Source organism: Protopterus annectens, chromosome 2.part0 (genome assembly GCF_019279795.1).
Source record: "Protopterus annectens isolate FY-2018-M chromosome 2.part0, PAN1.0, whole genome shotgun sequence".
In the NCBI taxonomy this organism is placed as follows: domain Eukaryota; kingdom Metazoa; phylum Chordata; order Ceratodontiformes; family Protopteridae; genus Protopterus; species Protopterus annectens.
In genome coordinates, this window is record NC_056728.1 from 277,859,047 (window position 1) to 277,871,152 (window position 12,106).

The following is a 12,106-nucleotide window of genomic DNA, read 5'->3' on the forward strand; positions in this document are numbered from 1 at the left end:
TCATCTTTTCTGCTGCATATTATAAAAGTGTCATGCCTTTCCAGATTACTCTCAATTTACTTGGAAAGACAAAGCTAAAATGTGTAATTCTTCCCCAAAGAATCTTTCTTATACAAACAAAAGTTTGCCTCTGATAAGCAATTTCAATAGGCAGGGCAGTGAAAACAGTCAAAGGGGCGTCTTCAGCTTTTAGTCATTACTACAAAATTGCATTTCAAATAATCATATCACGATATTTAGATTTTATAAATGTCAGTATCACTAGGTGAAGTTTATCTTCTGGCCTAATTTGCTGAATGAGGGTTTCATGGAACCTGTCAAGTTGAATGGATTGAAATTCTCTGTAACTCGCACTTTTTTTTCTAAGTATGATTAAAAACTTGCGACAAAGTTTTTTCAAGCCCAGTTTCTGAAATACCCAGTAATATGGACATTTTTCCTGCAAGCTTATGACTCAAAATCCAAAAAGTTAGCTTCTGGTAATGTTTACAATTTTTTGTTGGGAAGCAATCCAGCTAATGTGCTCTATGGTAAATGATCTATTTCCTCTCTTCTCTGTTTATTTATATGCTCTGTTTAAATTTAAGAAATAAATGATGCAAATGATCCAGCTTTTTGCGACTGATAAACAAAGTTTCGTCTGCTTATAGAAGTCATACCACTTCAATATCAGGGAAGTCAGACCTGCACACCTATAATGCTGGATGAAAGGTTGTTCAGTAGAAAATTCAAACTTTTTATTTATTTATTTATTTATTTTAATGGGCTGTAATGCCCTCTATAACCACTACACCCACACTACAAACATAGCCAACTCAATGGCTGCTGTATCTTAAGCTTAAAAAGGTATCACCATCTGTAGTGACCACAGTTTCACAAAGAGGTAGTCTTCTGTCTTTTTCAAAACTGGAACATGACACACGGGTGCAATGGTTACAGGTACTGCTTCAAAGCTGTTGGCACGCTTGTCCAGTATCTGGCATGGGAGCCATTTGCATAGTGTGCAGTGTCAGTGCAAGTTTCCACCAAGAGCTTTCTCCCATATCTCAAGGGCATTCCATTATGGGAAGTAGCTATTCGAACATGAATGAATGTTGTGACGACCATGCCCTGGCCCAGCAATCAAGGAGCCTCAATCTTCACCACTAACACCAGGGAGGGCGTCTCATATAAGAGGAAAGGATAACAAAAACACACAGTAAAGTACAATTTCCCTTAATTGCACACAGAGATCATAGTCAGTCTGGGGCTGGTTGCTCCCTTGCTCTCCAGGTCCCCAATAAGACTCCCCACTGGCACAGCTATAAGGTCCAGATCTCAGCCTAGCTGGCAAGCTAACCTCCAGTACCCTCTCTGTCCCACCAGTGCTTTGTGTCCCTGCCCAGGTAGCTGACACACCACACACACTTTGAGACAAGTATTTATACAACTTCAAACACTCCTGGGAAAGGCTGACACAGATTCTCCAGCTGTGCCCCTTTACCCAGACTATACAGTAGTAATTTCTTCCACCACTAGCTAATACTTATCAGCTACCCAAAGGCCCTTAAAAGGGTGTCCAAGTATTACAATACAATATTATTATCCAATTGGTAATGTGACTAATCAGTCTAAGGCTTATTGGAAGGGGTTATTACAATAAATTCTATAAATATGCAATGTACTCTAGAGCTTACTTATCTCTACACAAACCAGTCACAGGTAAAAGGTTTTTAAAATATTTAATTAAAACACAAGACAATACTACTACACCACTGCGATATCTAAGAGTTCAGAGATCACACAGAAACTTAAATCAATAGAGTAGGAAAGTTCTGATATAACAGAAAAACAATTGTCTAACTTTCTTCTACATTCCTAGCTATTACTACTAGAAAACATACTTCTAAGACACTACATACATGGACAACAGGCAGAGTGCTGATAAGTTGGATATCAAGATCAAAATGCTTACAGTCTCTCTCTGAACAATAGTTTTTAAACTCACTAACAAACATCTTTGCTAGGCCCTCCCAGATTGCATCATTTTGGCACTTAGGTTTTCCCAGTATACACATTATATCATTTTGACACTTAAGTCTGGAGCTCCCAGGTAAAAAGGCAATATTATTTAGCAATCTAACACCCGCTCAGGAAACAACAATAAAAGGCATTTCACATGTACACTCTAGCAATTATTCCTTAAGTTAAGTCAATAGAAAGAATGTGTTCAGCCAGCCACTTCAGCACCACTATTTAGATCAAAAAAGAGTATACAAGACAATTTTAACTTTAAAAAAACATTTGAAATGCTTGGCTTAGTTTTACTTACAGAAAATGGCAATGTTGCAACAATCTTGAAGTTCAGATTTTCCAGCGTTTTCTTTCATTTAAGAACCAAGGCTGTATTTTACATTTATATTTACAAATGATAGAATTATGTATCAAATTCTATTTGACCAGGCTGGCAGCCTTCGCCCATCTTCCCCCAATCTTCACAAACGTATCAGAGACTTGCAAAATTAGAAAAAAAAAAAAAGAAGTTATGTACTTACATAACATTCCATCTGTGTTGTCCATTTTCATTTATCCTTGACATATGGGTTCGGTAACCCACTCAATTACTACAGCTCGTGCAGGCCAAAAAACTCTCAAGCTTCATCTTTACTCACAATCACTCTGTCCCAATTACCTCAGATCAAGTTTGCAGATTACATATACAATCATTGAAAAAGAAGCCATATCTGCTATGCCTAAATGATCACATAAGTTGTATTTACATTATCCATTCCAACAAAGAATATTCAAAGGCCAAGGGATGGCGGGAGAGGAGTCGAGGATAAATGAAAATGGACAACACAGATGAAACGTTATGCTAAGTACATGACTTCTTTATCTGATGATGTTAATTTTCATTTTATCCTTGACATATAGGCTCCCACTAGAAATCAGGACCCATACACATCTGAAACAATTTAAGACAGCCACAAAAGGGCACTTTAAAAGTCACTGGTCCTGCCACTGCACTCTCCCTCCTTAACATCCCCTACTTCCCATACCTTAATCTACTTTCTGCCCAAAACTCATTCTTCTCACTAGCTCTCTCTAATCTTCCTTGACTGCTCTTTCTATTGTCTTCTAAAATCTATTAAGCAAACCGCCTCAGAGAAACATTCTATTGTAATTGTCTTGCCTTCATGCAACTAAATTATGATAAAACTGGGGTTTTGAAACCACTTACCCCAAAAACTATATTTATCTTAATGACACATTTCTTTTGATACATTTTGAAAGAGCTTTGCTATACTCCTGATTGACACTGTATAACACTATATTGCTACTTAATGCCTTGCAATAATTCTGTAACATTGCTGTTTAACACTAATATATAATGAAAATTGTATAATATGTTGGAGCTTTTCTCCCTGGGCCTCCACTAAAAAAAGGGCTCTTCAGCTCAGTCAGACAATCCCGGTCAACAAATATAAAATAAATAAGTAATAAACATATGAGACAGAGTCCCCAACTACCTTAGACCTTGGGAGGACTCATGGAAGGATATTCCTGAACACCACTGAATCAAAGGACGCTCTTCCCCCTAGAGACCAAATCCAATTTGTAATGAGTAATAAAGGTATGAGGAGAAGCACAAGTTGCTGCTGCACATACATCATCCATTTAAGCTCTAGATTAGAAAACTGCTGAAGTGGCTACAGATCTTATAGAATGTGCCTTAACAGGCCTAGGCAAATTAATTTTCTTCTTGTCACAGACAAAGGAAATACAGTCCTCGAGCCATCTGGTTAAAGTCACCCTGCTGACTGGTCTACCAAATCTTGCACTCAAAAAGGAGACAAATAGTTGGTCACATTTTCTCATATCTTTCCTCCTGTGAAGATAAAAGTATAGTTGTCTGTGAACATCTAACAAGTGTAAGGAGTACCGCCTTTGTTCAAAAAGTTGGGAAAGAATACTGGTAAATTAACAGTCTGACTGATATTAGACTCTGATCTACTTTAGGTAGGAAGGTGGGATTTGTCCATAATGAAACTCTGTCTTTGTGAAAAATCAGAAAAGGTGGTCTACATGATAAGGCTTGAATTTCTGAAATTCTTCTAGAAGAGGTTATTGCCACAAAGAACAATGTTTTCCATGACAAGTACTTTAGATCACTGAATCAGATAAGGTCAAAGAAAGGGGAACCATACCTGTCGAGGCCAATAAGGTGCAATGTGGATTACTTTGCTCTTCAGCCAGAGTGCTTTCTGTAAGAATTTTGGAATTAGAGGTGTTGTGGGACAGGCATATAGGTGTCCAGGGAGTCGTGTGAGTAGAATAGTATCTTGGTGACTTCCCCACAGGGGGAATCAGGGCAAAGTAGTTGTTGCACTTGTTTAAGGGTTAGGCAAACAGGCCACAGCAAGGGTGGCCCCATTGACAGAAAATCCTTTCCATCACTTTTGGATTGAGAGACCACTCATGAGACTGGAGAACACATCTGGTCAGTTTGTCTGCTATCACATGAATTCCCTGGAATGTGCATTGCTATCAAAAAGTGGCTGGAAGAGATCGCTCACTGCCACACTCGGAGCTTCTTGACAAAGGGGGTAAGATTTGGTTCCTCCTTGTTTGTTGATATACCAAACTACTGACATATTGTCGGTTTGAATCATAATTGTTCCCACAAGAAGAGCAGTTTGAAAGACTTGCAACCCTAAAAGCACCGTTCTTAATTCCAGAACACTGATATAAAGTTGGCCTCTAAGGGGGACCAAGTACCTTGGACAGTCTTGCCCAGAAAATGCCTCCCCCACCCCACTTGGGAGGCATCCATAGTCACTATGGCCTTAGGCTCCGGAAAGACAAAGGAGCGGCCCAGGAGAATATCTTTGGAATGAATCCACCAAGCTAGGTCTTTCCTGCAATAAATGTTGATCAGAATCTGGTCCGACATGGGTTGGTACAGCATAGACCATTGAGAAACCAGTAGCCATTGTAGAATTCTCATGTGGTATCTTGCTAAAGGAACTAGAGTTCTTGTCGCTGCCATAGAACCTAGAGCCTGTAAAATTTGGTGAGCAGGTACCTTCTTGCAGTGAATTATTTTCTGAACCTGAGATATGATCTTTTGAAGTCTCTCGGGAGGAAGGGATGCTACGGTTGTTGTTGCACTTGGTACTGCCCCTATAAACTCTAAACGCTGAGTTAGAGTGAGATGGGATTTTTTTGTGATTTACAGTTATTCCTAAGTATGCACAGGTCTTGAGAACTTAATCTCTTGCCTCTACCATCTGATGCCTGGGCAGAGCGGACCAAGTATGGAAACACCTGGAATCCTTTCAGTCTCAAGTGAGCTGCTACTACTGCCATACATTTGGTGAACACCCTGGGGATGTGGTGAGACCAAAGGGTAGCACCTTGAATTGGTAATGACTGGCTCCAAGCTGGAAGTGGAGAAGCCTTCTGGACTGCTTTCCCATTTTTGTGTGGCAACATGCATACTTTAGATCTATTGAGCACATCCAGTCATCTTTTCCCAAAAATGGAAGAATGGACTGTACTGTGACCATCTGGAATTGTGTTTGTCAAACTGATCTGTTCAACACACTGAGATCCAAAGTTGGTCTCCAGTCCCCTGTCTTTTTTAGCACTACAAAAAATCTTGAGCAAATTCCAGAACCTCTCTGGTCTGGTGGGACTTCTTGGATGACTCTTTTCTCTAGCAGTTTTTGAATTTCTTGAACTGCTAAATCCCTCTGACTAGGTGGAACATTAGGGATTTTTTTGCATACGGGGGGTATAGTATAACCTCTAGAAATAATCCTTTGCACCCAAGAATCTGTTATATTTAGCTAGGCATTTTGGTGCAAGGATAAGCGTCCCCTGACTGCCTCCAGAGGAAGACAATTGGGCCTCCTTTCAGGAACGGAGAAAGGGCTTATCCGTGAAGAAATCCCTGAAGCCCAGGTTCTCCAGATCACCTCTGCAGAGTGGGCGGCATCTTCCATTGTAGTTGCCCCCTCTGCACCTGGGAGAACTGGCACCACACATGTCCTGGAAAGGCCCTTGGGCCTTTTTGAACCACATCTTTCCACTGGCTCTCTGATTCCTAGAAAAGGATCTTTTGGGGTGGAAAAATGCCCGCCCACAGCAGAAAGGGTCTTACCACCCTTCTCACACTTGGATAATGTTTCTCTAGCTTTTAGGCCAAACAAAGATTATCTGTCAAAAGGTGCAATGTCGAATGAAGACTTAAATGGTTCTACAAAGTCGCAGACGCATCCAGGCATGTCTCCTTATGGTTATGCCTAAACCCGCCACTCTGGTGGTCCGTTCCGCTGTATGGGGAATGAGCCTCATGGACCAGTTTGACACAGACTCCATGGTGGCCAACTGGGAAGCAACTTTTTGACTCCTTTGGTAAAAGCTCCTGCCAGAGTATCCGATAGCTCTTTGATCAGATCCCTTTGAAGTCTGGTACAATATGCCAGGAAATTCAAAGACCTTAAAGCAAAAACCCACTTCCCAAATCTATCCCATCGCCCAAAACTCTCTGTTGGGTGGACGGATAGATGAACTCTCCTCAGTGAGTTCCTTTTTCTTTTTTGTGGTGGCCGCTACGACCATGGCATCTCCTGATAAACATTTAGCCCGGAATTGTTTATCCTCAGGGGCAGATAAAATTTTGCCTGGTCTCTTAGGGATAGGTTCAATGGTGTCTGGTGCCTTTCACACCTGCTGAGAAATCAAATGAATGGTTCTGTCAATAGGCGAACTCACCCAAGAGGTAGACGGGTGAGTAATGAAAGCTTGCAGGTAAACTAATTCTTCTGAAACAGGGTTTTGGGACTTCAAGTCATCCCCCTATTTCAATATTTCTAGGATATCTCCAAGGACGATATCAGGTGGCGACCTTAGGGACCCCTCCTCTTCATCAAAATCAGTGTCTTCCATGACAGATTCCTGTGGAGAATCTAAGTGCTTCCTCTTGCACTTCTGAGGAACCTCTTCAGGGGGATAGTCCGGAGAGGTACCAGAACATGACAGAATCTGTATCTGTGATTCCTGAGGTTTCGGTACTCTCTGCCTCAGTGAAGACACAGAGGAATAACAGAACGAGAGGAGGGTATCTGCTCCAAGGAGGAAGGGATCAACTGAGTGACTATGACAGACAAGGCCATCTCTATTGCCTGGAAGGCTGGCCCCCCTGAAGAGTGAAGGGAGCCTGGAACAGAGAGAGACCATTTTGAAACCATGGTCACTCCTTGATCCGATGCGACCGCCTCAGAGACGGAAGCCGGAGTTGAACTGAACCATGCTGATGCACTATGGTGCAGGGATGGCTCCAAAAAAATTGGAGTAGACTCCTGTCTCTCAGAGCTGACAGGGCAGATACAGCACTGGGAGGTATCCAAATCCAAAAGAACTGAAGAACTCAGGGCAATAACCAGTTCCGAGAGAGACAAACCAACTGGCGCTGGATGACCCAGAGCTGGCAACTCTGATACCTCAGAGGAGGTCAGAGGAGTAGTTAAAGGGGTGAAAGAAGGTTCATCTACTGAGCCCATGGGGGCCGGAGCTGAAGGAAGTCCTGTAAAACCTCTTGCCCACAGAATCTTATTCACCAGTCTCTCCACATCAACTTCTGTAAGACTTTTGGTGGAACGGACTGACATTAGAGAGTGATTTTAGCCTTTGTAAAAAAAATTCAGGTAATTCACCCACAAAAGGGTCAACAGATGGGGAGTAAGTTGTCCAGGGTAAGACACCTTTCTGGACTGTATCCATACTCTGCATTGATGAAGTTGGTGTCCAGGAAGAGCCAGGAAGCAACATTTCTTGTGCTGAAGTCTTCTGTGTCAAGGCTTTTGGAACAGCAATCGGTGTCAGTGCCAGTGCTGGTAATTTTCCCTGTATCAAAGTCTTAGAACCAGAGTCCATCAGATCTAAGGAACTGAGGATCTAGGTTTTTTATGTGTGGGTGCCGAAGGAGACGTTGGTACTGACACACTTCTCTTTTTGTCTTTTTCCAAAGAGGAAGAGGAGGAAGGTGAAGAAACATAAATTTTACTCCGGTCTTGAGCAGATGTAGCCTCTCCAAAGGTGGAAGGAATCAAACCTTTCAGGATTAATTTATTTTTTTCTTTCAACCAGGGCCCTATGACTAAAGACATGGCAAATACTACAATCCTCCTTTAAGTGTACAGAACCCAAACAAAAAAAACGCACAAGTGCAAATCTGATAGAGGGATCATATGGCTACACTTCTGGCATTTTTGTAAAGCCAGAAGGACCCTTAGCTTTCTCGGCCACACAAAATGGGCTGGAAAGGGCAGACTCCAAACTCACACCAAAAAAGAGGAGATAGAACACACACTCGAACAAAACCTAGACAGGAAGCAGTTGTCTTTACTTTTTTTTTTTTTGACAGAAAAAGAAAAAAGGAAGAATGAACCATCAATGATGATAGTTAAAGAGTAAACAAAAGTGTACAGAAAGGAGCTATCAACAATGAAAGCGGAAGGTACATGTGAGTGTACAAAAATGGAAAGTGATTATAACTAGAAGGGTATAGAAATAGCAAAAAAGGGCGATAGAGTTAATATGAGATGCTAAAACTGAAGAAAATAGCAAAAATCTGAAGAAATATGAAAAAAAACTATTCAAAAAATTAACTTAGCTTGAGGGCTATGGCAAACGCATCTGTCTGTAAAAGTGGCAAGAGAGATCTGAGGTAATTGGGACAGAGGGTAGAGGTGAAGCTCAAGAATTTTTTGGCCTGCGCGAGCTGCAATAACGGCAGTCCGTTCTGATATTAGAACCAAACTTGTACGTCAGGGATACAATGAAAATTTAACAGATCAATGGATTAAAGTTGGCAGGTTAAAGTATAAGGTGATGTCAGCAAATAGATTTATTATTATGAGGTATTTTGAAAATACTCAGCAAAGTGGTGCATATATTAGCCAGTAAAATGCCAGCAACCAGAACTCCCATTTCTTCTAAGACAATAAATACTGCATAACAATTAAAAAAATTGCCACTTGAATGTATGTTATTAAGCCACAAATCTAAACAGCACTGTTTAACACAGTCTAAACTTAATTTAAAATTTCAATACCTACCTCCATTTTTAATCCTTTGCTAAAATGGTAGTCCCCAACAGGCATAAATGCCAGAATTCTCAGAGAAAGTCTTAGAAAAGTGGCCCCTACACAAAAATCACACAAGGACTGCAAAGTAGGTGGAAGTGATATAAAATCTCTAAGCTATACAAAGGTCATTTGCAGTGCACTGTTTAACACCCACAGAAGACAAACTATTGTTGCATCTTTTAAAAGGACAAGACAAATCAGTACCTGTAAGCTAGTGACGTCTTTCCTCAAAGTCACAGATACTCCAAGAGTAGGAGCCATCTCAAGAGGCACAGGAGGAAGTTTCTGCTTGGTCCTGTGGGGAGGAGTAAGAATGAAAGCCCCTTCAACTGTAGGTGGGTCAGTTTCTAAATTATCCTTCTTAAGCAGTCCTTTCATTGGAATTGTTGTACTCCCAAGTGACTGGTCTCCACAGCAAATGTGAATCTATTCATCAAACACAGTTTCTTTAGTACATATAACTGGACGGATAGTGAAAATAATGTAACTATTCAAAGAGATTCAGAATGTCAGCAACCCACCATATATTTATATTATTTCTGCATTTAATTTAATGTACATTACTGAGACATTCCCTACTGAATTAGCCTGCTGGCAGCATCACTTTAACTTACTTACTGCTACTTCTGGTCAAGCTTGCTATTCCAATAGAGATATGTGGACAAAGAATGGCAGATCTTCATGTGACAAGTCTCTGTGGTAGAATCATTTGAGCAAGGATGTCTTCCAAACCCTGCTTCTGATAGAAAGGGTGAAATAAATGCTGCTAGGCAAGTATGCACCATCACCACCATGTTACAGCTTTGGCAATCCCAGACAGTTAAGAAATTACTACATCACTGTACTCATGACCCCTCCCAATCCAAGACACAGCAGCAGCCAGTCACTGAGATGTTAGTCCTCCACACTATCAGAACTACTGAAATACCCATCTTCTTTTCATCTGTAACAGAAACTAATAATTCTGACCTAAATCATGGTATAAATGAGGATGCTTGCAGAAGTGAATTCTACAAAACTAAAAACAGGTGATCCTTAACTAGATAGTACTTCACTGAACAAGACATGGAGCTTAATCAAGTAATGCAAAATGACAGCTTTTAAATACTCTCTCCAAAAACATACCCCTGTAAATCTCTTGGACATAAGCACCAAATTTAGTCCGTCCTTGAACACTGGTGGGAAATCCCCTTTTTTCACAGCAAAAAGTCAGACATAGTATTTCAGAAATAATTCAAAGAAAACGTTATCAGAATTTTGACAGACAGACAGACTTACATCCACATTTTTCTGAGATTAACACTTTCAGGAGTCTTTCACTAAAGGGATTAAATTGCTCAAAAATAAAACCAAACATACAAGAAAGGTAAACAAAATTGGCAGAGGGGTTGCAATGTAAAACAGACTAACACACTGTGTAGGGTATTTGAAAAGGCTAACTACATAAGCCACTTAAAAAGATTCATCTCCTTTTGCTATCTTCACCATTTATTACTTCATGGATAACTGTAGTCAAGTTAGGAAACAAAAGTGATGTACTTACCATAACTTGGCATCTGTGTTGACCTATTTCATTATGCATCACAAATGGGTCTTCAGATCCATCCTCTGATACAACTCAGCCATTTCTTCCAGACGTACAAACAGAGCCTCAGACTCCTCCGACTCCCATAATGCCTCACTCCTCTTCAAACCCTCAGATCGATTTTACCTCACCTTCCCAAAGATTATCCAAAAATAGTTAGATAGTACAGAAAATGGCTAACAGGAGCCCAAACTACGAACCGGTGGGTTCCTCCAGCCTCCATATCACTCTCAGCTGTAAAAGGAAGGGGGAAGGAGGGTGGGATGTAATGCATAGTGAAATAGGACAATTTATCTGCCAAGTTATAAGTACATAACTTCTAATCTGATGTTGTCCATTTCACTATGCATCACGAATGGGTCAGAGTCCCGAGCAACATAAAACCCTAGGAGGACCCTATGGAAGGATATGCCTGAGCACCACAAAACTAAAGGATGCTCTGTTCCTAGAAACAATGTCCAGTTTATAGTGAGATACAAAAGTGTGAACTGTGGCTCAAGTAGCTTAAGTGCAAATTTCATCAACTGGAGTTCTTGCAGAAAAAGCAGATGAAGTAGACATAGATCTGGTAAAATGGGCTCTCATTGGACAGGGAAGTTGTTTTCCTTGCTGGGCATAAGCTGTAGTAATACAATTCACAATCCATTTAGCTAAGGTTATTTTAGGAATGGCCTGACCTAACCTGTTTGGAGAAAAAGCAATGAACAGTTGATCCAATTTCCTGTGATCTCTAGTTCTGTGAAGGTAAAAACACAACTGGCTGTGCACATCCAAAGAATGTTGCATATACTCTCCCTTATTGAAGTGATTAGGAAAAAATACAGGCAGGTGAATAGTCTGATTGATATTTGACTCTGAAGCTACTTTCGGGATGAAAGAGGGATTCGTTCTGAGTGAGACTATCTCTGAAGAAAGTGATACATGGTGGTCGAGAAGACAAAGCTTGCAATTCTGACACACTTCTGGCTTTAGTAATGGCTACCAGAAAAGCAGTCTTCCATGACACAAATTTTAAGTCACTTGAGACAGCAGGTTCGAAAGGCTTCTGGGTCAGCCCTTAAAGCACTAAAGTGAAATCCCAAGGGGGAGAAGGATCATTAATCGGGGGCCTATGGTGAAAGCTACCTTTCATAAAGACCCAATATAACTTAGACATGGAAAGAGAGGAAGTAAAACCAGCATTCTTCCCCACATGGAAATTAGAGATAGGAGTTGGAAGAGTGAAGCAAGAAACATCAAGATGTCAGGGACTGAAGCACAAAAACAGGTCACATTTTTTTCTGTAAAGCCCAAATAGAAAATCTCTTCCATTTACTACAATATACTATCTTGTTGGAGGACTTTTGAGATGAGAGAATGATTTTGGGGACTGAGGAAGCTAGCCTGG

The 12,106-nt window shown here is 40.7% G+C and overlaps 1 protein-coding gene across 1 annotated transcript in view; it reads right to left on the reverse strand.

Moving 5' to 3' along the window:
- Positions 1 to 12,106, reverse strand: part of CEP120 (centrosomal protein 120) — a 1,674,147-nt gene that overhangs the window by 1,234,957 nt on the left and 427,084 nt on the right. Inside the window, exon 7 of the mRNA XM_044060765.1 lies at positions 9,339 to 9,560. Coding sequence (XP_043916700.1) covers positions 9,339 to 9,560 — 222 coding nt within the window. The remainder of the gene's footprint in view (positions 1 to 9,338; positions 9,561 to 12,106) is intronic.